Here is a 26351-nt window from a genome sequence, read left to right as displayed (position 1 = left end):
TCCACACTTCTATACTGTATTTAAAGGCTAATATTAAAAATAGGATCAATTTCAAAAGACATAGGCTATTCTACATTTCTTCTGACTTCTTACAATGATCAAATGGTCTTCAGATAAAAACGGACTTTAGACACATATGTATTCAATCAGCCTCTCAACACACAATGCATGTATCTCATTTTTGTTCACTTTAATTATGACACTACGGAGTGAGAAGCTGCTGACAAGTCAGTCTAATTCGCCTTGCCATATACAAACTGTTGGACTTGCAAAATTTTTTGAAGTGAAAAGATGGAGGCTGACTAAAGGCGTGCGCCAAGCTGATGTGTCCACTGTAGCCCATCTTATGTAACGGGGAGAAAGCATTTGATTAACTGCACATTTCTCAAAGCGGGACACACCACTCCAACATGTGTAATTGGCGACTTTCGCTTCCCATATGTTCAGCTGTAATACCCAGTAATGATCTCCTGCCACTGCAGAGAGCTGGTCGGGAAACGGTATGAGGTCATTTCTCTTTCCTTAATGAGAAGCCATGAGACAAGAGTGGGTTGGATGGAGTGCTAAACTGGCCGAGTGTGACAAGAAAAAAAGTCAATTTTTAAGCTCACAACGTAACATGGCGGCATCTTGTTCGGATTGCTTTGCCTCATTGGGAAATATATGTAGAATTGCTGTAGTATAATGTGCATTGTAAGCTTTCCATAGGTTAAATTCCTTTTGTGGAAGCAGCCAAGGTTGCATTTGCTTGTTCAAAAATCAATGTGCAACAAACCATGTCAAGTCATACGTCATCTTAAAGCCCTTGTCAAGCGCTTTCCAGAACTGTAATCATTTTGTCAATATGTCATACAAGACAACACATTCTGTCAAAGAGCAAGTGGCTTAGTGAAGAGAGATGTTTTCTTCTGGCATGATGGTTTTCTTTTGAAACACTTACCTGCATGCAGAACATTTTCAGTGCAAGCATAATTTCTTATACGAAATTAATGACGACATTTGTTGATAGATGGCAATAAATTGAAGTTGAAGTTGTTTGTATAAAAACCATGATGAAAGTGTTTGAGACCATGTCCAAGCGTCCTTGAGCAAGATACTGAACCCCCAATTGCTCCTGATGCTGTGCCATCAGTGTAAAGCGCTTTGACTGCCTTAATAGGTGGAAAAAGTGTTATACAAGTGAAAGACCATTTACACGATGAGAGTGCTCCTCAATGCCAGTTTGGACGAAGTGATGCAACCGAAACTTGGAGGCTTGGTGGGTGTTTGTCCTTGGGTGAGCTTGTGTTCATTCCCGAGGCGTTCGTACGCTGGTCAACAGCTCATATGAGGCGAGGCGGCGCCTAAAGCAAACCTGACTTAATAACAGTTGTTGCCAAAGAGGCTTACCGCAAGCTAGCACAGCCAGTTTGACCAGAGGGAAAAAGGACCCCGTGATAAGGGTTTAGTCGGAAATGAAACAGCAATTTAAAAAAGAATCCTGAATCAAGAGTGAAAAGTTTGTGGAGAAACTACTTGAGAATGCAAAGAATGTTTGGTGCTGTGTTGCACTGATTAAATAAAGAAACTCTTGTACCAGAGACAACAAAGTGACATGCTGGTGACCCTTGATTCAAAGCTGAAGTATTTTAGTCAAAGTATCATTCAAAGTCATGACAATATGTCAAGTATTTACATTGATAGCACGTTTATTGTGAGAATGTAAAGAAAAATGTGGTGATGTGCAAAATTCATCTTGAGTCAAATATCATTACAAATCAGTACGTTTTTTTAATGCTTTTAAATGCCCCCAAAAGTATGCGTTTTTTTTTTTTTTTTTTTGTTTTTTTTTACGACAATGCATATTATAGATGAAGTACTTACTTGTTTTGACACTGAACAACAATGGGTTTAAATGTTGAAAGATTCAATGAAAATGGTGAGTGGTAAGAAGCAGTAAAATGGTACATTAAACAGTAAAATTGGCTCTTGAGCCACAGCAACCACAAACATTTTGTGTGCAATAGGGATTTAATACATTTTTTATCCCCAAAAGTATACTTTTTTACAAAATTGTCTTGGGTCTCTTTTTTTTTTTTTTTTTTTTTTTTGTAAATTGACTCTCACAAAAAACAGATTTTTGTACTGTTGTATTAAAACTTTGATCACACGTTATCCAGCATTTTAACTCATCTGTAAAGGCAAACAGAGTAGTGTGTGCTATTACTACATAAACAAGGTGGGTAGGTATCACATGAAAGGTCACGTTCCATTCTTTCATTAGAAAAAAAAAAAGGATGTTTCTACCTTATTCAGTTCTTTAGTCATCACCATTTGAAAATAGGTCATTTGAGTGACAATCGAGCAAATATAGAAAAATAAGGAGAAAACAGCTTTGCTCATTCACGTCATCCTTGAAAACGTTATTTCATCAGATCCATCATGTTTCATTATAATTTCATACACCGGCAGCCCATTGAAAAGAGATACAATGCTGCCATCTGCTGGCCATAGTTAGTGGGTGTTCTTGATTTCATAACCCCATTGAACAGGCAGCGCTCCATGAGACGTTGTACTTCCCATTGATTTAAAAAAATAAAATAAAATAGTTGACGTCAATTAACGTTTATGGCGGCATACATTGTGATTGTAGTAATCTTTATTAAAAGTTTTTGGTGGTAAAAGAGTACATAAAGAAATGCAGGGGTAGAAGAGTACCGGTACTTGTATTTACTTGTCATACAATAATGAGTAAAATGGATCAATACTTTACAGGTTGATTTCAAAATAGGCTGTAATATTTTTTTTCCCCCCTCTCAAAGTGACTTTACCTCTTTGTTAGGTAATATATACTTTCCACATACAGTATATAGCAAAAGTAATGAGGATGTTTCTTTCGAGACTTTGGCATCCTGTAGGTTGATGTGCAACAGCAAATACCACGTTTTTTATTTTGTCAAGATAAAGCTAAAGAAATGTTCACATGCCAGTAGCCGCAATTTAAATCAAGAATGTTTGCCCAGTGAAAAGATGGCTCAGAAAGTCTAGGATGTATCTAACAGATTATACACTGAGCCTTGTTGTGCAACCAGTTGAGGATAAGCTTACCTTGAGCTGGTCCTTGAAAGCTCCTGATAACCGTCACCTGTTTCAAAGCCACTGGCTGCGATGAAAAGTGATTAAAAACAACGGCTTGCAGCAAAGTGGGGTGATATCTCCTCTTAGAGTGGTCTTAAAGGTACAGTACGTTCTATAAATCCCTTCTTGGAACCTAGCTTATAAGTTAGTAGTGTCGAGTGTTCCCTTTAAGGTGCGCTGCTGGGCCAGTTCACGACCAAGTAGCCTACCAAAATGCATATGGGGCGAAATGAATGGTGCAACTGTCTTCAGTGCAAAAAAAATGATGACAGTATAAATGGCCTGACACCAAAATCCGACATGACCAAAACGTATGTGATTTGTATCCTTGATTTAACATGGAAAACCTACTTGGTATACTCTTCTTTTGACAATTCAAATTAAAGACAATGTTAATATCGAACAGTATGAAGTAGCAGACTGAGACCAAATGAAGATAAAATTCCAAACGTATGAAAATCCAAATTTACAGTCTTTTTGGCACTTTTACTGTCTCGCCGAACATTCATTCGTTGTAAATAACAATCCAAAAAGCTGCGATTGAGCCCGTTCCAGACTGCACACATCTAAAAATCACCTTGCGGAGCTGTCAACCGAACCAGTGGCGGACCGCAGGGTGACAAATGAGAATATTCAGCATAAGGCATCAAAGCGTCAACATTTGATGGAGTTGCCTCACAGGAGGCAGCTAACAATGCTTGGCATTGATAGATGCCTTCAGCTGCCTGCTAGGTTTTAATGAAGAAAAAAAAAAAACTGTGAGGAGTCGTTTTTGGACTTGGGCTAAAAAGTCGGAATTAGAAGCTGGATGGTTTTAGTATTGATTAATGAACTCCTGGCGAGGCAGTGAACTTCGCAGTGGCGGTGTTTGCAATTTCACTTCCCCCTCCGGTCTGCTATCTGTCTCTGTCCTTTCATCCTACTTTTCCAACATTTACCTTTCATACATTATTCATAATATTTTTTTTTCTCACTTTCACCCAACGATATGAAGTTGGCGGCATTTAGTATTCTCCCACCTTAGCAGAGGCGAAATGGCAAATGACTTATTTTGTGATATGATCGCGGTCGCTCGTTTGACATTGACTGGCAGGTTGGCAGATAACATAATGACAGCTAATTGTACCTTAATGTCCCTCGTGTCTATTCCTAATTACTCATTGATAGAATTGATTGTTTGCGACAGTGGTTTGAATAGTGAATTGTTGATGAAGGAGGGGTAACAAGTTTCTGGAAGGCTTTTTTAATGCGGATAAAGTTGTACATGTGTAATGGAATATTGTTTTCAATAATGAAAAATGAGGGTTTTTTTTTTGTTTTTTTTTACAATTATAAATGTTTTATTGATATCATGAATTTTAGGGACCCTGTAGCAGCCTATAATGTAATAATTTACTGAAAATGTAATACAAATTGCACTTAGCTGGATCAAAAATGTAATAAAACACAAAAATGTAAAAAAAAAAAAAAAAAAATCACCAATAATTCTGCTATCAGGAAATGTGCTTGTGTAATATTATTGTATATTGTTGGAAATTGATTTGTGATTTTAATGACTCTCATTTTAGGCTGTCTCTTACATCCGCCCAAAGGACTGCCAATGAAAATTAGCTTAACTTAGCTAACTTGGGCACATTTACATTTTAACATGTTGATTAATGTGCATTGTCCCTTTCAAATAAATAAATTCAAATTTAAAACAATGTAATAAAATATCTTGATTGATATTGTGATAACAATTTTACCAGTGAAGTAATATTTACTTTTTGGGGGGATTTATTCCATATTCAGGTGGGTCTTTTTTCCCCTGATAACCTGATAATGCAACCATTAACAGATAATGTCATTTTTGTCCAAAGTTCTACATTTAGTGGTTTGAGAATAGAAAATTATTATATACAATCACAGCAAAAGAAGAAAAAAAAAGGTGTATTAAAATTGGTGTTTCAGAGTTGAATTTAACCCCAAAATGATTTTTTTTTAACACCGTTTGATTTAAATGAAGGTCAGTGTTTGAGTTCTTTAACTCATTCACTCCCAGCCATTTTCACAGTAGCAATCCCATTCGCTCCCGGCTATTTTTACTGAATTTTTACGGATTTTGCAAGGCCCACAGAATATTGTGTTCTATTGCTATAAAAGCATGGAACCTATCAAAAGAAAGATTAAAGTCTCTTCTTTCATCAGGAAAAAAAAAAAGTATGTTTCTGTTTCCGTTTTGCAGCAATTCACATTACAAGAGAGTTGTTTCATCAGTTTTCACAAATCTATTTAAAATTCTAATTTAGCTTTTTTTCTAGATAGCCCTGGTTGATTTCCTTTGCTCTGCTGCCACCTGCTGGCCGTTTGTGTAATAACTACCATTTCTGCAACCATTCGTTGCAGTTGAGAGGCTGCATCAAAGCCTTCTGTATGCTCTCGCATAAAAAAAAACAATAAAACAAAAACAACGTATAAATACGTCAAAGATGTGAAAGTTCACTGTATTCATTACTACTGTTCAGAAGATTCAATTGCAAACATTAACTGAATTGGCGTATACCTGGAAAAAAAAAGCAACATTTCTGTTTAATGTAACATTTTTTAATTAGACGTTCATGGCAAAGAAAGTGTCCACAATTTAATTTAGTCACGACGATATTTCCACATTTACAAATTAACAAAGTTTTGTGGATGTAGAATAAAAAAAAGACTGCACAAATACTATTGTCGGGAAGAATTGCAAACATGAACCCTTCACGCAACTTTCACTGCTGTTTTTGTTTTTTGTTCCCGTTTCCTTTTGTTAGTGCCTTTCTTTTGACACACCAGCTAATTATCTCATTCATTGTTGAATCCAAACAGCGAGGCAGCCGCAGAAATTGCCTCCATGCTGCACCACGGCCGTTTTGTGGCTTGTTTGACTTTATTTTATTTTTTTTATGCCACTGGATGTGTGGAAAGAGACAATTGCGAGATGGCTGATGACTTCTTTACGCCGAGACATGCAAAAAGCACAATTATGATAATCTCCTTGCGGCAGCCGCGACTCCCGCTTATCTTTTAAAAGCGATCGAATCCTTGAAAGAACGGGGATTGTTTTCACGTCGCGGAGAAGATGGAGCAAGATATGGAGCATCTGGAGACATTGTTTGCCTTAGGCTGCATTTACACTGCTGGTTTTTATACCCACTTAGGAATAAGTGACATTATCAGATGTCTTCTTTTTTTTTCTTTTTTTTTTTAACTGTTATTTTCTAGTGACCCATATCTGATATCCTTACGGTTACTGAAAGGATCTGCATGGACACCAGCATGCTGCTAGAAAACGACATGATGTGGGGGAGGCATAGCCAGAGATTTTTCAGAGGGGTGGCCAGGGTGACACAACTCCTCAGTGATATTGATACGACATTGACTGTGGATGGATGGAACAGCGAGAGAAAGGACATATGGAATCACATTTTTTAGGTGTTATGATTGAGGAACATTGTCAAGTTATGGTAGGAACTTTCACTGGTCCTTGTATCCTATTGCTTGCGATATTATACTAACAGTAATGACCAGCTGTGGAGCCCTCTTCTCTTAGTATAGGGAAGAAGGTCTAATCTATCCTTAAAATTCAATGACTTGGTGGAATATAACCGCCTTAAAATTTTTTGAAGCTCATCACCAAATTTGACCAAATAACTTCAAAAATATATTTAAAAAAAGACAAAGTAGATACAAATTAAGAAGAGCTGATTTTTTTTCTAAACTACAATATAGAAAAAAACAAAAAAACAAAAATGGATTTCATACCAGGTGATCAATTTGTGGAATAATCTGAACTGTAAAATCAAAACATATCCGTCTATTTGTATCTTCAAGAAATGTATAAAAGCACACTTACTCAAATATATTTGATAATGATATGCAGCAATAAATTATGATATTGAATTTATTTTTTGTAATTTTATAAAATTGTTAATTGTTGTAAGTGTGCCTTGATCATAGCTGGCATTCATTTTGTGTTAATTAGGGTCAGATGTTAATAAGTTTTACCCTTTTCTGCCCCCTTTCATTTCTTTTTTTAATTTGTTTTTATTTTCACATAATGAAATAAATACAAAAAAATGAAACACAGTCAGAACATGCTAACTACACACAGGAAGGTTTGAGCCCGAAACAAGAAAGAATGTCTAATTCATGTTAAATAAAATACTCGAGTGACATTATTATTGCATTTTTTTTTTCTTGTAGATCAGACAGATACCAGTACAAGTACTCAATTTTTGTGTAGTCACTAATAATACCAAGTACTGATACCACTAGTAGATTTGATACATAAAACATCCCAAAAAAAAACAATGACAGGTAATTTTAAAGAAACACCTATATATCTCAATTTAGCATTTTCCCTTAAAATGGAATTTTTTTTTTAATTGATTAGTCTCAAGATCAACCGACATCGCAAGTACAGATACATTGAAATAAGGCCGGGTATTGGTACTTGTCCATCCCTAACCTACTGGATAGCGTTTGCATAGCACTGGCCAACCAACATCTTGTAGTACCGCCATTTTGACGGTGAAGTATGTTTGTTTAGTCCCAGAGCATGCAGAGATACCACTCTGTCAAACATCCATCCAGCTTATCAGTGACACTTCAGTCCCTGCTCTCCTTGGCCCACGATTCACAACCATCCTCTGACCTGCACTGCACTGGCACCCACTGGTGACCGGAGTACACTTCAAAAACACTGCTGTTATTCCAAGAATAAGGGCACGTCGGCCCCCCCCCCCCCCCCCCCCCACACTCGTTCCGAGAGATGTGCTTTGTCCACGTTTGGCGGTCCCCCGCTTTTTGTGGCAAAGTGGCCATCGTCGAGCCACTTCACAACTTCCTCGCAGGACCTTTTTTTTTCTTTCTTGGCTGGGAATCACGTGGCGTCATTTTTCCCACCTCGGTTAGAAACATAATTACTTTTTATCCACATTTTTGAACTCCCGCTTTGTGCCACGAATGGCCTCTCTGATCCGACTCACATTTTTGTGTCAGTTTCATTTCTTACCACAAACCAGTGTATTAAACACGTAGCTAGCTGTATTGGTGTTCTGTGAACACATTTAAAAAGTTTGCTGCATAGCAGTTCTTCCTAATCAAAGAGTAAGAACATTATGTGCTGCAGTCTTATATAAAGCACAGAAAAATGAAGCTGATCCTATTTGTGTTGAAAGCATGGCTCTTTTATGTTGATGCAGAGAGAGAGTGACCTCTAGTGGCGAATTGTATTATTGCCTCTTCTCCTTGATTTAGTACCGAAATTGAAAATAATAGTCAGTTTTCTTACTGCAAATGATTTTTTTCAGGAGTAATTTGAATTTAAATTGCAAAATGAATTGCATGCAATTATAATTCATACATACAAATATCTAAATGCATATAGTGTATAATAATAGTTTTTTTTTTTCTCAATGAATGAAAGAGGTGAAGAAAAATACCCAGCCCTTGCAAACATTATATTAGGTAATCATGCATCTATTTACATAATCAATATTATTATGTATTTTTTAACAAAATTTAAAAATTATTATTATTATTGTTATTATTATTATTATTATCATCCATCCATCCATTTTCTTAACCTCTTTTCTTCACTAGGGTCACGGGGTGCTGGAACCTATCGCTTCGGGCAGTAGGCAGGGTACACCCTGAATTGGATGCCAGCCAATCGCAGGGCACACAGAGATGAACACACATCCACGCACACAAGCAAGCACACCTAGGGACAATTCAGAGTGACCAATTAACCTGCCATGCATGTCTTTGGAATGTGGGAGGAGACCGGAGTACCCGGAGAAGACCCACGCGGGCACGGGGAGAACATGCAAACTCCACCCAGGAAGGCCGGAGCCTGGACTTGAACCCAAGTCCTCAGTACTAGGAGGCGGAAGTGCTAACCAGTCATCACCGTGCCGCCCGTATTATTATTATTATTATTATTATTATTATTATTATTATTATTATTATTATTATTATACCAAGTTAAATGCTACATGAACGCATGCAAATGCCATTCAGTTGAATTAATGTTGCTTAATTATTAGATGAGTCACTTGACAATGAGTTCTTTGTGGCGCCCCGTGCTAAGGATTTGTATTCAGTACTCGGCTACTATGGGAAGGATTAGGGAGTCTTGGGAAGTGCTCGCCACACATGGATCCTGCATGGCTTACAGTGTTGGCATTGTTGAGCAGACCCATTCATCGCCTGGAGATGCGGCAGTCATTGAAATGCCGAGAGGCGTGCAGACCTGTTGATGGTGGACACTGTGACGTGACTGGGGATCACATGGAGCTATTCACTTCATCAAGGGAAGAATAATGATAGCTGCTTGTGTCATGCGTATGTAAACTCCGCATGTTAGCTCATCATCGACGGGCATGGACTAATGCAATTAATTGCTCTTCCACAAGATGGCAGAATGGAAAATGATCATTACAGCATACATTTTGCGGCGTTTTTGCTTTGCAATTTTCTGTGAGACTTTTCAAATGTAAAACGTGTGCCTTGACTCAGTAAAGGTTGTGAAACACTGGCTTAGTGGTTCCAGCCTTTCTTGTTGAGTTTGATGGTCTCCCTGTGATTAGGTTTTCTTCACGTGCCCTGACCTCCTCCTTAATTAAGTAAATTAATTAAGATTTGGCTGTTTCTTATGAATCTAATGATTGGATTTTCCGAGCCACAATGTGAACTGCGATTTGGGGGTGGTTGAGCTCCCCTTCTAAACTCAAGGTTATGCTGGTGTTATATTAGGCCTCTTTGTCACAGATAATTAGTTCCGACTTGAGCTAGGCTGTGATTGCTCTCCTGCTTGGCTTTCTTATCAATGGCACACACATTTAGTTGAATACAGTTAAGACCATAGACCATACATGTTTTGTCATCTGGGCTCGGCAGAGCCGCCATTTTGGACGCATTAGACCTTCTTCCACATCTAGCAGGAAATGCTCCAGGACCGTGTCTTGATCTTTCTTGCATCCATTGAATAGTTCAAATGAGAATATTGTGAACAGTGAAGGTTGAAGGTTGACCCGGACCTTTGCACAGGGTTGAAAACAACAGCGACACATTCAATTTTAGGGGTGAACCTTCCGACCCTAGCACCAAAACCAAACTTGGATTTGGTGGGTCAGAAATGGTTCTCAACACTACCATACGCCTTCTCTACAATCAGTGTTTTAAATGTGAGCCTTATGAGTCAATCAGGACTTTGTGGTGTAACTCGCAAGGCTTGTTCCTTTTAGAATGCAATGTGAGAAGATGAAAAATTGAAACCATGAAGAGTGAATCACAGTCCCCGGAGTCTCCACGGCACGCGTGCTCACTTCCATAAAAGTGGATTATTATGGGGAATAGTTTGCTGTCGCTGCAGCTGCTGCTCTCCGGGGCTTGCACAATACAACGGGACAACTCATTTTTGTGTGTGTGGAGGAAATGAAACCGAGCTGGCTTCATTTAGGCCGTAAAAAGCCCAAAGCAGTTTATCCATTGGACAAATGTGGAGCGTATAACACGCACACTGTCTTACGACACTTTATTTTCTGAAATGGCATAGCTCATACTTTATGGGGCTAACATTGGCCAAAAGAGTATTGCATTCTTTTTCTTTTCCCCCTTTTTGTAGTAGACAGCACTCATGCATGGTCAATTTTCGTCTCCCCATTTTTCTTATTTTCTGCTGCTTCCAGTGCCACAGACAACACTGCTGCAAAAGTCGTTGTTCCTTTTTCCCCCACTAGTCAGCGCCAGTGCCTCCAAAGGTGCAGCCAACAACGACGTCTATAGATCTTCTATAATTAATTCAGTAGTAGATGTCTGCCCTATGCTCTGAGACCCCATTTTGTTCTTCGTTAGAGGGAGTTTCTTTTCCCTTGCGTCGCCAAAGCACCACTTTTGAGTAAATTAGTATGCACCACGGGTTGATGTGGGTTAATCTTCCTTGTTCCTCCCCGCAGAGATAACAACTTTGTTAAGGACTTCCCCCAGCTAGCCGATGGCCTCATGGTTCTCCCCCTGCCAGTTGAGGAACAATGCAGAGGTGTGTTGTCAGAACCGCTGCCAAACCTGGACCTCCTCACAGGTGAGTGTTTGTTGGGGTGTACAAGCATTGCATGCAGGGATAATAATTAAAAAAAAATTTAATAATAATAAAGGTGTTAAGGAGATGGGCATAATAAGCAGTTGATGAATTATTCATTAAGAATTGATGTGTAAAAAGTCTGCTGTCCACAATAACTGTAGGCAATTATTAATTTTGGAAGAAAAAAAACAAAAACAAAAAACAACAACACTGGATCAGTGATTTTTCTCATTGTTGAAAATATGTTATCTATAATAAGCAGCACTGCAAACATTCCAATGCATGCACATAACCCTGCAGTATATATTTTATATGGTTTTGTTTTAAAGAGAAGAGTTATTCCACATGAAAATGTAAAATGTCATAATTAAAAAAAATGAGGTATGACTGAGCCATTTTTTAAATAAAATAAGTGATAAATAATATTTGTATTAATTAATTTATATTAACAGTGGTTAACTAGTTTTATTTCATACTTGTATGGAAGTTAAGCATATTATTAAAAACATAAAGTTTAATGTTTTTTAACGTTTCTGTTTATTGTATTACCTATGAGGGGCAGTTCGCCTGTTTTCTGGGTGTAGTCATGTGACATTCACAATGTGAGCCCGAGGGCACTTTGATGTCAATTTCAGTCGGCTAGAATGTCAAAAATGGTAGGTGGATTAATGTTCTTAATATTCTTACTTGTTGCTGGGGGAACATGTCAAATATCTATAATTCAGAACATATTGCAAATTGAAAAAAAAAATAAAAATACTTGACTTCCACTCTTAAAGCACTTTAGCTAAATACCTTGAAAGTAGAATAGTGTTTTACATGTAAAGTAAGTCTTTTTTTTTTTTTTTTTTTTTTTTTTTTTTTTTTTTTTTTTTTTTAAATGAACAGCCACAATGTGTGGTTAACCTTATGTTTTGTCATTTAATGTTTTTTTTGTCAGGCTCCTTAGAAGAAATGAAAGCTTCACTCCCACCCTTGCTCATAATCCATCCATTAGCTAAATTGGGCACATAAAGTACTTGCGTTTTTACCTGGGTTGATGCTTTCACCAGAATTGTTGCCACAGCAAGCTTCTGAGCCCCTTTCATCATGCACCTTCAATACCTATGTTCTCAGAAGCTTGTTTTTTGTTCATTATTTGTAATGCATTCATATTCTTTATTTTCTGCATACTAGCTACTTGACAAATCTCATATCCTATCCATTGTGGATCCTTTCCAGGCGATGCCAAGTTCAACGAGGCTGCAGGCTACCCCATGGTTCAACAGTGGCGAGTGCGTAGCAATCTGTATAAAGTCAAGCTCAGCTCCATCACTCTGGCTTCAGGTCAGCTTGAGAGAAACACTACCGCTGTTAAAGATCTGCTATTCAACCCAGCTTTCGTGTGTTGTCATCATTACCAGTCACTTTCACTTGGAGTATCACCTCTGTTTTACGGTTTCATATTAAAGTGGCAAGCAGTATTACACATGGTATGGGGACCAGACGGATGTCTACTCAATTTACTCCACTCCAGTCAGCAAGCCAGTTTTTTGGCACGTGTGTGTGTCACTCATAAAGTAGCAGTTAGATATTATATATAGGCTACAGTAAAACAATTAAAATTAATTTAACTTTTAAATCGCTAGCAGGCAAGACGGCACGTTTTTGTCATACCAAACTAACTAGAACAACTTCCTGCTTCCAGGTCTAAGAATTATGGGAAATGTAGTCAGACACGGTCTTCTTTCTTCTCACGGTCTATTTCCAGTGTCTTAAAGTGGGACCAGCGCAAGGTAAACGACAGCTGCCAATGGCTGGTGCGACTGAGCAAAAATAATGTTGGATTATGGTGAGCGCATTGCTTATTTACGGCTGTTAAACTGTCAATCAAGATAGATTCAGCTAGCGACGGAGCCGCTAAGGCGACATGGTAGAAAAAAAAAACACAAAAAAAACTTTGCGTTCCCTCGCAAACATCTTTGCGTGCCCTCGCAAAGATGAACGCAAAGATTGCGTGCCCTCGCAAAGATTGCGTTCCTTCGCAAAACATTTTTGAGCGAACGCAAAGTTGTTTTTTTCGCTTACCATGTCACCTTAGCTGCGCCGTAAACACTTCCGGGTCATCTTCCATGTGAACAAAAGCGACGAGGATGGAACGTTTGTAAACATGAAACAAAAAAGTGGGAAAGCTTTCCCAAAGCGACTAGGATGGAGCATGTATTTTTCCACTGCTTTGTTTACACGTTGCTTTGTTCACATGGAAGAAGACCCGGAAGTTTTTACGGCCTAGCGAAGGTGACATGGTAGGCGAAAAAAACAACTGCGTTCTCTCGCAAAGATTGCGTCCCTCGCAATCTTTGCGAGAGAACGCAAAGTTTTTGGCGAGGGCACACAATCTTTGCGTTGCAAAATGTTTTGCGAGGGAACGCAAAGTTTTCTTCTTTTTTTTCTACCATGTCACCTTAGGGGCTCCGTAGCTAGCATTAGCTAAAGCAATAAAACACCAGATTGACTAGCGATTACATGTTATGAATACTTCCTGGTGATAATTTATTTTACTGTATATTTGCTTTTCAGCAAAACTGTAGTGCACCTGTTTATGTAAGAAAAAATACATGCCTCCCTCAAGTAGTTGCCTGCTTCTTTTTCCCACCAAAATGAGATACCGGTAGTTGGTATCTCAGACTATTATAACTCACACAGCCATTAACTCCTGTTTTGTATTGCGAATCAAAAGGACGCACATAAGCATATATAAATGAAAACAGTGTTTTGACTTGGCATATGATCATCTTTGATCCTAGTCAGAGAACTTGTTTACTATGTGGAGCCAGTGACGAGCGTTCCATTTGTCTCTTGACAGGAGGTTGCTCCACAAGGTTGTGTGCATCCATGTTCATATGACAGGGAGCTGACTTACTTGTTGCTACTGATTTTCCTGGGTTCTTGCCTTTTGACCACATTTCTCCCTAATATGCATTTTTCTTCCAAGTTTACTTGACATGCATTGTAAAAGGTTTAAAGTGGAAGTCAACCTTAAACATTCTTGACACTAAACATGACATTCTGTTCACCAAGCTCACCTGTTTTCTGAAGCTGCATTGTAATTGGTTGCTACCTGAGACCTGAGAAACATTGATGTCATCTTCAGTCGACAGCAAGTGGCAAAATCCAGCCTCCCCCTGAGACGGCTGGATTTTGCCGCTTAACTCATATTCCACTAACGTAACATTAACCAGAATACCATATTTAGAATAGTGGGGCTGCATATAACATATTATTGTAAAAAAAAAAATATATATATATATATATATATATATATATATATATATATATATTTAGATATTTTTGGGTTGACTTCAACTTTAATATTACCACTAATATTACTTGCACACCTCGTCACACTGGCGTTAATACCCCCAGCCAGTGCCATCATTTGCAGCAGTACAGTGGTTAGATTGTTACATTTATTGTGTTGGTTCTTGATCCTTTAGGTTTCGCAAAAGTTCTAAAGACGTTGTCAGGCGAGAGCACACGCGAGGAGCTGTTGGCATTCCTCAGGCAATATGGCAGCCACTACGTTTCTGAGGCGCTGTACGGCTCCGAGCTCAGCTGCAGCATCTCCTTCCCGAGCAAGAAGGCCCAACAACAGCTCTGGCTCCAGTACCAGAAAGGTGAGATGAAATACAAGTGAGTAAAACTTTAGGAGGAACTTTTATATTAAAAGCGTTTGTACAGTTTTGTACCTCTCTGTTATTTTAGTGCTTACACGACAATTACCAAATACCTTTACTCGCAACATTACCTGTGCAGTCTTGAAAGGTTACAACAGGTGATACAAGGGGGACATTTTCTACAGCCATGGAGTAACAAATTTGCATTGTATCCCTGAGTCCTTATTTGTCCTTAATATTTGTACATTTTAAATGAAATGATTTGGTATAGTTGTCTGATTAAATGTTTAATTTGAACAAATATATACTTGTAATGATTGGGGACATTCACTGCATTGGAGGTGTTTCTAAAAGTTGCTTGGCTAACAATAACACTACTGTTTTTGTACCTTTAAAAATGACCCATTTGTTTTAGAAGAAAAAAAATCTAAATAATTTCTTGTTGAAGTTACGTTTTATTCAGAAATGTTTATTGCACTCGGGAATCAATAATACAAACACAGATTGGACCACAGCACTTTTTTTTTTTTTTTTGTCCATGTGTTCAACACATTGTAAAAGTCACATGCTCCAGCGCACCTGAGAGACACAGGGGGAGGGAGGCAGTTCAGAAAGGGCCTAATCTGTTTTCAACAATAGCAATTGCAGGATGAAATGTCACTTCCAAAAAAAAAAAAAACCAAAAAAAATGACCAACACACACACTGATGTTCAGCCCACTGACACAAGGACACTTTTTTTTTTTTTGTCTGTTTATAAACTTTTCTGCCTGACTAAAATGTAGATTTTCATCTCCTATTCACTTGACTTACACATGCACACTGTCTATATGTGTATGTAAGTTTTAAGTGCAGTCATCTTTAAGGCTCAAACAATGTGCTCTTATGAACACAACCTGGGCTGAAAGGTGCATATAGTTTTACAGCAGACATATTATCGATGGGGGGTTTTGTACCACCTGCCTCCACCAAAAAAACAAACAAACAAACAAAACAAAAAAATTATATCTTTATGGCTACGGTTTGTGCCATATACACTAGCACACGTTTTTTTGGGCGAGCAAGAAAAAGAATAAGTGCAGGAATTCTCCAATATTTGACCCATTACTTTTTATGAAATAAATACAAAAACATTATTTTACAGAAATAATAATGCTCCATTGTCAAAAGTATTGAAGTTGCAGTTTGCCATTATGTGCACTTTATCATACTGAAAGCCATTTCTAATATTTTGGTTATAGAACCAAATCATAACGACAACCACAATAATACACATATTGCTCAATTAATAATGTGTGCAATCTGTTTAGTTTTGATAAAGCAATGACAACTGTGTATTTATATTTATTTTGCGTTTGGTGAGTGTAGAATACATGTTTTTGTGTTGCTATAAAGAGCTACAGATCTTTATAGAATCTGACCTGTAGCTTTTTATAGTTTATAAAAAAATAGGACTTAAACACCAAGAGGAACATGTGACGTACCTGTCCGCGTCCGGTACGTACGGACAGTCAACACAAAGCATTTTCCTTTTGCTCAGTTCTTAAATATGCCATAAAAAAATCATATGAAAAGAAAAACATTCAAACCAAACTATTTTCCAGGAATTTTGGCTGAGATGTGCACATCAGAACTTTTTGGTTTTCTAAATATATTGTCATAAGATATCATTCTAAATTCTCAAAAGATCTGATCGGACAGTTGTGATGGTTCTCCCCACAAATGTAATAGACATTTGAGTGAATTCCCTTGAATGGCTATAGAGAACCAAAACATTTTATATTAATGTTGCCCTCTCTCTGAATGTTCCGAGCTCTTGTTTTTGTGCCCTTATTTTGCTCATACCCGCACTTAATGTCAATTTTGACATTTTACAGCCTCACTAGTCACTTCCACTCTTCCATTAATCTGAACAAAACGTACACATTTAACAGATACATAATTACATTTTTCAAAACTTGACAAAGCCAATATGAATGAAAACTTACAAAATCACACAAACTAGTGTAATATTCCACAGCAAACGAGCCGCATAGTGCGTATAACACAATACGACGTGCGTGCTCCCTGAACGTTACCCAACACAGTTTACCAAAGTCATTAACGTGTTATTAGCAAACTGCTCAGTAAAACTTTAAAGCTGTCAACGTGCAATTCAAATGAGTCCACAATAAAGTGCTTTACAGGCTCAAAGCCCAGAGATTTACAGTTACAATATTTCAACATGTGAATGCAGCTACATCTCGTCACTGTTTTTCATGTATTGCACATCTAAACCAATTACAGAGGATAAAACTTATTGTTGAGGCACCCTGTGCCTGTATTCTTAAAAATAAAGCTAAGTTGTAGCACCCTACAATTTATTAATTTCCTGAAAATGTAAAAATTTTTGCTTAACGGGATCAAAAGTGTAATAAAACCCAGTACTGTAATAATCCAAAGTTGTACATTTTGTTTTGACAATCTTAAGACTTTAATACATTTTCAGCAAAAGCAAACTTTTAAATGGAAGTCTGTGTTGGAGTTATTTAACAGAGTTGATCCTTAAAGTGTTAAACCGACACAGCAGAGAATTAATCAGAGTTTCAGGCATTAGAATATTTTCTGGAAATTATTACATTGTAGGTTGCTACAAAACTTATTGCAAGATCATTAATGCCAAGGTCAGAGTACACGAATGTAGCCTGATTTTGACCTGACAGACGTGTCGCATACACAATTTAAAATTCTGTTATTCATATATATATATATATATATATAAATCAAATATATTTTCTTCTGTGTGCGCCTTTTGCAAACAACATACCTATTCTTCCTTTCATACTTTGTGCGGTTCACACCTCTAGGAGGTGGATGAGTGTCGTCTTTGAATATATGTGTAGACTTTGACACAGTGGTCCCAGCAGTCCAGCACCAATAACTGCCCTTTGGGAGTGGTGGCCACCCCCACAGGGCAGTTCAGTCCCTCCTGGATGAGAACCTTAAACCCGCCTTCTTTGGGAAACTGCAGGATTTCTTTCCTGCCACTGTCCGTCACCAGCAGATCCCCGTTGGCGTCAACGCACATGCCCGTGATGCAGCAGAAGTCTTCCGACTCGGAGAAGAAATGGCTGAGCTGCTTGCCGAGTTGGCCGTCGGTGCCCACTGAGCCAATCGAAAAGCCGCCCTCCAGGTGGGGCTCGTTGTGGCGTTTCTCGAAGTTGAGCGCCAGTCCTTGGGTGAAGTAGACGGTCCCTGCAGCGTCGCACGTCACAAACTTGGGCCGCACCGCCGAGCAGAGCCGACTGTAGCTCACCACGCCAACGTTGCGATCGACGGCGAGGCACCAAAGCTTGCCGCCCTCCACGTCCGACACCACAAACTGGCCCGAGGGCATTGCGGTAATGCCCCAGGGCTTGATGAGCTGGTTCTTGTGGCAGGCCACGCACTGCCCGTCCATGGTGTAAACTTTGACGGAGTTGTCGTAGTTGTCAGTGATGCCGATCAGACCCTGAGGCGTGACGGCGATGGACAAGGGAATCAAGTTTGGCAGGTCGGCACCAAGGAAGCTCAGGACAAAGTTGTCGATGCTGCTGGCGTTTCGGCGGATTTCGCGCTGGAATCCTTTGCGGTTGAAGATTTGGATTCGGTAATTGCCACGGTCCGCCACGAGGACCTCTCCTTGCTGGGTTACGCAGATGCTAACTGGTAAATTGAAAGAACCAGGAAGAGCTCCCTTGCAGCCCATCTTCTTCACAAACTGGCAAACTGGGGGGCCGGCACAGGCGCCTCCCTGTGAATCCCCCTCTGCGTCCATTGACTTTGACTTAAAGGTGCCAGGCGAGCTACTTAAATTATAATCTACCGCTGCAACCATGTCAACATCTCGGTAAGGATCCAAGGGAGGCCCTTTGGAACCACCTACAGCCCCATGTGGACCCTCAACGTCACCCTCAAGCTCAACATCCAAAGCACATTCCGAATTGTCTGTATCGACCGTGTACGTGCTTGTGGTCAACTGCCCCACTTGGGCCGGTTTGGAGTGTTCCGTCCGGATCAGCTCTGGCTCGTGAAGCTGAAAAACGGTGGGCAAGCTGCTCCTGAGGTTGAGCTCCTCGTCTTCACACCCACCTCCATCGTCCCTGAGCAGGCTGATGTCACTCTGCCTCGCCCGCATGGTCAGGTAGTCGCAGCATGAGACCACCTTGACCTCCGCGATGTTAAGGAGGTACGTCTGCTCCTCAAGGACCTGCCCGTTAAGTTTTTGCACCTCCGCCATCGACTCAGTAAATGTCCTCCTAGAGCGGCTCATCTCCTCTTGAAGCTGCAGCTCGGCCGCCGTGTAATCCTGCTGCACCGCTCGGTACTTTGCTCTTAAAGATTTGGTAATATTTTCAATAGCTGTCTTTTTCTTCTGGATTTCGCCCATGACGTCACGTAGGTCGGAGAGTTTGCCGCTCAGTTCTTTCCGACGTTGCTCGGCAGCCATTCGAATGGGCTGAACGGAATGACCGTGAAGTAGATGGCCCTCGCCTTTACAGAGCTCGCAAAGGACGGCGGCACAGTCGTGGCAGTACTGTCGCGGCAGGCGGCTGCAGCAAGATCCGCACATGAGGGCGGCGGCCGCCGCGCCGCACGAAGTGGCGCAGTCGAGGATCTTGAGCACCGTGAGGTTGTCGGCCAACTGCGAGATGCTGCTCATGCGCGAGACCTTGCTGCAGAAGGGGCAGCGCACACCATTGATGGTGTTGGCCAACAGTCGCTCCAGGCAGTGGCGGCACACAGTGTGACCACACTGGAGGAGTTTGGGTCTCATTTGGTCCTTGTTGAAGGTCTCCAGGCAGATGGGACATTCAAGGACCTCCCTCATTAGATCTGGATCAAGCGGATAAGATGGTGCTGCCATTATGGCTTTTTGGCCTGAAACAAAGAAAACCTCATAGGTTACTTTGACATGCATAGAGTTGCTTGACACAATGTTTAGGCATGGTAAAGGTAGCACAATGAAGTTGAGCGTAATTTGGATGATCAGTTGAGCAGAATTATGGGACTGGTTGCTTGACTCCCTTCTTAGGGCAGCCACATGTGACGCTTCCAAACCTGACAGTTGTCTGCTCGATTGCCAGTCAAGGAACACAGTTACAGAAAGAGGACACGGGTTAGAATAAAGACGAAAAATGTAAACGTCTATATGTTCAGTCATCCTGGTAGGCAGGGGCATGCTCCCATTCACTTGAATGTAACTTGTGCATATGTACATCGATAATGTGCATTTTTACCATACGCTTCCTTATTTCATCAACAGTTAAATATGAAATTATGATTATGGTTAAGTATTGTTGTAAAACAATGTGTACTGTGTATACTTTATTTTAATGGCTTGGTGGTGGGGAGCTGTGTCTCACACGCGCTTAGCAAATGTAAATAAATATAAAGTATCAAATAAACAGTGCAAGTGTTCAATGGAGTTGAATCGTTCAGCGTGCGGCGGCCCCTAAAAAGACCAGAATTGCACAAATTGAAGTGAACAATGGACCAGTCCTACTGAGTCATTAGGCGCTTTCACACCGCAGGAACTTATTCAGGAACTTCCCTATGTTCCGGGGGAGTTTGTCCAAAGTTTGCGTTCACACACAAAAGTAGTTCCGGGTCTGGGGGGGTCGAAACGGTACTACCTAAGTACCTAGGCATGAGGAGGGTATTTGGATGTACCCTGAACTACACAAGGTGGGGGCGTGTTGTCTAGTGTGTTATGATTGGTTGACTGGGTGAGGAGGTGTGTCGTTTTGGTTAGATGATTTTTTTTTCCCGCGGTAAAGCCGCCATTTCTTCTTTACTATACTCTATCGGGCGCTACGACTTTTTCTTCAAACATTTCGGCAATGGAAGGATTAAAAAACCGAGAGGTGGACGGACGAGGAAGTACAGGCTCTCCTGAGCAAACATGGGACGAGGAGACCCAACGGCACTTCGAAAGTCCAACAAGAAACGATCATAACCGCGAAGCTAGCAGAGTTAACATTACACACACAAAAGCAGGTGAGGGAAAAACTAAAGAAACTCCAACAGGACTAAAGGAAACTCAAGGACCACAACAACCACAGTGAAAATGACCGCAAAATTAATAAATGTATGAAAGACTGGACGACATTCTCGGCCACCGGATGGGTTGTACCACCAATAGTACAAAGGAGGACTCTGCAATCACCATGCTGGAAGCAATGTGCAAGGACACGGCAGTGTGCGAGGATTCATTGCCAACAGCCTTGCTAACACGCGAAGGTAAGACAGAATTGCCTCATGCACATCTTTGTATATAAATTTATTTAGGTCGATGCTACAAGCGAGGATGGTCCGTCCACAAGCAGAAACTGCGCCACTCGAACAGAGTTTCCTGCCCCTTTGTCAAGTTCCAATAAGTTCAAAGTCATGTAACTGGAAGCTCATCAAAAGTATTTACTGTCACTCATTGTACATTTACATCCCTATAGGTTAGCGGACACGGGACCGAGACCACCTATTTTTGGAATACCTGCACCAATTTGATGAAAAGAAGGGGGAGTCCACGAGTGCAACGTTCTTAGAAGAAATGCAGTTGCACAAGGAGGACCTTGAACTCAGACGCGAGCAGCACAAGGAGGAAGTTGACCTCAGAAGCGAGGAGCGCAAGGAAGATCAACACGTGGCACATGAGCTGGTTGAACAAAGGCACGACAGAGAGTTCCAAATGGGCTTCCTGGCAGTCCAAAACAGACTTGTGGACACAAATAAGCCAAATGCATAAGTAATAAATGCTTTTGTTTTCATATCACTTTTGTGGTTCTGGGTTTTTTTCCACACGAATAAAAACTTATGCTCAATGAATTCTTTTTAATGTTTTTATTTTTGACAAACAGTAATGCAAACATAATTACAGCGTCCCACCATTCAGAGGTTCTGATGTTCTTCCACTCCCTGCGCGGAACACACCCAGATTGGTAGAAGTGGCAAATCTGAAACAGAAACACAACAAATTAATAAATGTTAATATCTACATTAATTACTTTTGTGCAACAGCCTTGTGATTTACATGACAGAATACCTTAAAATAGCGGAATATGCACCAATTTATGGCCCTATGATAAACCACTGGCTTGAGGTGGCAATCTGACACTTCCAAAATCAGCACTTTTCCCAAAATCCCGGCACCTTTGTTCTAACATTCGTGCATCGTCAAAGAAAGCAAGACATTTCAACACTTTGGATCGGTCAATCATGTGTTTAACAGAAAAAAAAAACGAAAAAAAAAACATGCGAACAGACTAACAATACATCCAGGTCCAACGGTATTATGAAATACGCAGCGTACATGTAGCGTGAACAGCAACTCGCCATCAAGCCCTATTTTGCCGTGAATTGCACGAGAACTAGGCAGGAAACACCAGTTTCCAGCGATTGCCCTTTTCATGGCAGAAAGTACGACAAAATATTCCACAAACGACCGACGCGCGGGGACACACGCAAGTAGACGTGCAACTGAACGCGCCAGTCATACGTTGTGTTTAAGGCACTAATACACTCTGTAACTTCATTTTTTTTTTCGTGTTCTCCACCTTGCAAGGGGAGCTCCGTTACATGTTACAGCTTAATTCCGATGTGAAATAAATTTCGTATAATTGTGTTTAAACCTTACCAGTGCACGTCTTCGTGCTTGCAGGTTTGACTGTCTTTCCAAGTGAGCAAGTCCTGCCCATTTCTCATCTTGATGTGGTAATACGGCGGGTCCCAATGGTTCTCATCAGCCTTTCCCGTGAAGTTTTAATTGCTGCAAACACAACTCTGTACAACGAAAACGAAAAGATGATATGCCTTGTATCGTAACAAATGGCGATGGAGGGTCAAAGGTCGCGTTTTTCAACGTCACCCTGCTTGTTTGTCATTCAGTTTTACCGGTACCGCCACTTGCTGGACAGGCGGGGTAGTGCTGTTTTTTTCCTCCCCTGACTTACGTCATCAGTCTCATTTGAATAAACTACCCTGCCCGCTTTCAAGCTGTGTGAACGCAAACTCGTGGGCCGCTCACAAGTTCTTCGGACCCGGAACTGACTCTACCATGAACTCAAAGTTCCTGGGCTTTTTGGTGTGAAAGCGCCTATTGAGGCTTGAGGTTCAACTCTCTTTTGCAACAATTGACTGTGTAGAGTTTACATGTTCTCCCCCACTCTTTTGCGAGTTTTGTTTTTGTGATTGCTATTAGTGGTGAGCAATGCAAAATCACAACCACTTAACAGCATAACAGTGGCTAATACAGTATATCCCGAAATAGTTTGCATTCTGATCGGGGTAAGATACTTAGTTCATGTGGCAATGCCATGACAACGATATCATTATCACAGTGTTGTGTTACTGCTATCCAATAATTCAAAGGCACTGTTTTCTTGTAATCATCTCTATGAATATTCAAATGTGACCTCAGTAGAATAGATTGCAAATGCAAATCATTTCATTCATTTTGACGTGCTGTTACTTATGAAATTCACTTACTGAGGACCACAAACCCTTAAGAAAGATGAGAAGTGAAGAGCACGTGCTTTGTTAAGCATAGCCTACACAAAGAAAACAACAGGACTATGTTTTGGACGCAAATTGTTTCCGCAGCCAGTCACAAACTTACATAATAAAATAAGATAAAATGTCAGTTCGTGTAAGACAGTCCAAATATACCTCTACGTCAACATTTAACGTGCCAGGCCAATTTCTAATAGTGTCATCATGTCGGATCGTTGTTTGAAAAGCATGCAGTGTGCTGAAGCATCAACGCTAATTATTTAGCAACCTTCATAACATTCGGCTAATAACAAGACAGGCCGCACCAGCTAAACGTCTCGCTCGAGAGCAAGCGACATTGTAATTCCGTGTAGAAAATGGCTGCTTTTTACGTGCGCTCCTAATATAGCATAGTGGAAATAAATTACCTTTGTTTGTAGGCAAATAAAGATGCGCTGACTGAGACGAGCGTGCTTACTTCGGTTTCTGCTACTGCGTCCACTGCGGAAGACTGCAGTGGAGATGACGTCACGTAGTCACTGCCCACGTATTGTGCGTGAACGGAAGCGTTTGTCGTGATTGGCTGTTGCTTTTTGGCACCGCCGCCATCAAAACACACAAGCACATCTTGCAGTGTGATTCGTTGGATTTTTATGATTAGCAGGGGGGGAAAATGTATCTGTATAAAAATATTAATGTATAGTCTTCACATAATTGTTGATTTGCATTTAAAAATATATATTTAGGAGATCATCGAGAAAGCACTGAAATGATGTCATCCTTTTTTACAAGAGGTAGTGATTGCAGAGAATAGCCACTGGGTGTCACAATAAGTCTTCTCAACGAATTGGCTCATACGCTATTACTGCACTGTGTAGTATAATACAGAAAAGCAAAACCCAAATGTTAATATGTATTCTAGTTGTAGTTAGAGTAGCGTTTGCTATTTAACTTGTTAGCTTATCCCAAATATTTCATTAAATAGCATGGCGTGATTGGTATACTGTATTCAATATAAATGACACTTTACACAGTACAGAGAAATTACATTACAATTTGATTACAAATTATGTGTTTGTTTTATCAATTAAATGAATTGTGTCCTTATTATTAGTTCTCATTATAAAGACATGACTTACATATATGTGTGGCAAATTCAACACATCTAATCATCTGAGTGATTATCCATATCTCCCAACATCTATTGCATTGCTATGGGACATATTTGTCACCTCGTCCGTTGTTGCCCTGAGCAACACTACCACAGCCACCCACTGGGGTTGTGTCCCAGATGAGTAATTATACTGCAACCAACAATGACATTTTAATTCACAAGCTGGTGCGAAATCAATGGCTGGGGAAATTGGCACCATTCTTCTTGTTTGGGTCTATGTCTAACTGCACGTCAACAGACAACTGTTGCATAAGACAAACACACGTAAGCAGATGTAAGCCAAAGGTTATGTGTGAATAAGGTGAATTGAAAGGAATATCAAAAAGTATTTATTAAAATACAACAGAACAAATGTATACATGGTAGCAAAAAAAAATAATAATCCTCTGTTATTTGCTGAATATCTCACCTATTCACTGTTTATACTTTGGGGCAATTTGGTGGCATCTTGGTTTCAAGCAACAGATGTTATGTTATGGGCCATTGGTTGGTCTGTTGTTGATGCCATTGCATTGACAGTATGACAATTGCGCGCTTGATTCCACATACACATGTTGCCTCCTCATCCTCTGGAATGGTTTTGTTTCCGTCACCCTACCTCCGATGGGAAGATCAAACATTGCTTATTGACTCTGCCGGGGTGGGGGTGGAGGGTCTCCTCTTCCTGCCATCCAGCCTTTAGAAAGCTGATGACAGGTTAGTGATTGTTGCTCTTGAGCAAGAGCCAAATGTAGGCCATAAGCTGTTTGTTTTACCGGCATTTGTTTATTTTTTTCTCTCTCTCTCTTCCAGAAGCAACAGAGCAAGGGCTTGGTGGTGGCGGTGGGCGTCATGAGCTGAAATCGGTGCCCTTCATTAGCTACCTGACGGCGTTGCAGAAGAGCCAGCTGCTGTCCGATGACGCGGTCAACGGCGTTGAGATCCGTTGTGAGGAGAAGGGTAGCTGCCCACTCAGCTGCCACCTATGCCACCACCAGGCAGGGGCGGCAGGAGGCGTGGTGGCGAAGGGCCGTGGTCGGGGCGGCGAGCAGCCTTCACCCATCCCCGTCCTGTTGGAAGTCAGCCGCGTGGTGCCCCTCTACAGTCTGGTCCAGGACAACATCACCAAAGAGGTGATACTCGTACTTGTGTCAGTCAGTTTTAAATATATATTGCTAAGAAAGCAACAACCTGTTCTGTCGTAACTTGAGTTGCATATTTTATATTTTGGTCCTGAAACTGTGATTCCCACCTAATTCCCAAGTCAACTTATTATAAACTGAGATCTTGTGACCCCTTGTACTAGATCTCAGGGGATATATATATATATATATATATATATATATATATATATATATATATATATATATATATGTTAGGGGTGTGAATTGCCCAGTACCTGACGATTCGATTCGTATCACGATTCACAGGTCACGATTCGATTCGATACCGATTAATCCCGATACGAATTTATAAGTCGATTGTTGCGATTTTTTTTTCATTCAAATTTAGAAAATACTAATCAGTAAGCTTGTAGTGTAAGATTTATATGAAAATGTATTATTTATTTATCTGAAATTTCAGTCTTATAGAGGTTGTAATCTGTTTCATGTTTGAACAGCATTAAAATAAAATATTATGGCTTAATGTTCCGTTCATATAACATTCTTCCATGCTCAAGGTGTGAATCCTAACCCGAAGTCAGACGTTTTGTTGAATATTTTTCCATTAAAAATGGAAGTTTAAAAATCGATTCTCACACACACACACACACACACACACAAAAAAAAAAAAAAATCGATTCAGCCGCCTATTGA

The 26351-nt window shown here is 40.1% G+C and overlaps 2 protein-coding genes across 13 annotated transcripts in view; one reads left to right on the top strand and one right to left on the bottom strand.

The window, feature by feature from the left end:
- Positions 1 to 26351, top strand: part of astn2 (astrotactin 2) — a 295092-nt gene that overhangs the window by 223819 nt on the left and 44922 nt on the right. For 7 of the 9 annotated variants that reach the window (XM_077496750.1, XM_077496751.1, XM_077496748.1 and 4 more), the window contains 4 exons: positions 11097 to 11221; positions 12443 to 12547; positions 14698 to 14877; positions 25348 to 25667. In XM_077496750.1, the coding sequence (XP_077352876.1) occupies positions 11097 to 11221; positions 12443 to 12547; positions 14698 to 14877; positions 25348 to 25667 (730 nt within the window). Of the gene's footprint in view, positions 1 to 3117; positions 3218 to 11096; positions 11222 to 12442; positions 12548 to 12923; positions 13053 to 14697; positions 14878 to 25347; positions 25668 to 26351 lie in introns of those variants that run through there. The other 2 variants (XM_077496754.1, XM_077496755.1) reach the window with 2 other exon arrangements.
- On the bottom strand, positions 15319 to 23937 carry trim32 (tripartite motif containing 32). Of its 4 annotated transcripts, XR_013278641.1 has the most exons (3): positions 23810 to 23881; positions 22528 to 22673; positions 21720 to 21847 (listed from the first exon to the last, which is right to left on the bottom strand). XR_013278641.1 is itself a non-coding variant. In XM_077496757.1 (2 exons), the coding sequence occupies exon 2, from the start codon at positions 19759 to 19761 to the stop codon at positions 17719 to 17721; it is 2043 nt and encodes a 680-aa protein (XP_077352883.1). In that variant the 5' UTR covers positions 19762 to 19775; positions 23860 to 23937; the 3' UTR covers positions 15319 to 17718. The 4 variants fall into 4 exon arrangements, 3 of the variants coding, with proteins under 3 accessions (XP_077352883.1, XP_077352882.1, XP_077352884.1); XM_077496757.1 differs by lacking the exons at positions 21720 to 21847; positions 22528 to 22673 and adding an exon at positions 15319 to 19775 and having other exon boundaries at positions 23860 to 23937; XM_077496756.1 differs by lacking the exons at positions 21720 to 21847; positions 22528 to 22673 and adding an exon at positions 15319 to 19775 and having other exon boundaries at positions 23810 to 23906.

The sequence above is a fragment of the Festucalex cinctus genome, chromosome 15 (genome assembly GCF_051991245.1).
Source record: "Festucalex cinctus isolate MCC-2025b chromosome 15, RoL_Fcin_1.0, whole genome shotgun sequence".
Lineage (NCBI taxonomy): Eukaryota > Metazoa > Chordata > Actinopteri > Syngnathiformes > Syngnathidae > Festucalex > Festucalex cinctus.
This window is presented reverse-complemented; position numbering and strand designations above follow the sequence as displayed.

What these genes read in the sequence shown, in the direction of transcription:
- trim32 (XM_077496757.1), bottom strand. Translation starts at nt 19,761, where the DNA reads ATGGCAGCACCATCTTATCCGCTTGATCCAGATCTAATGAGGGAGGTC.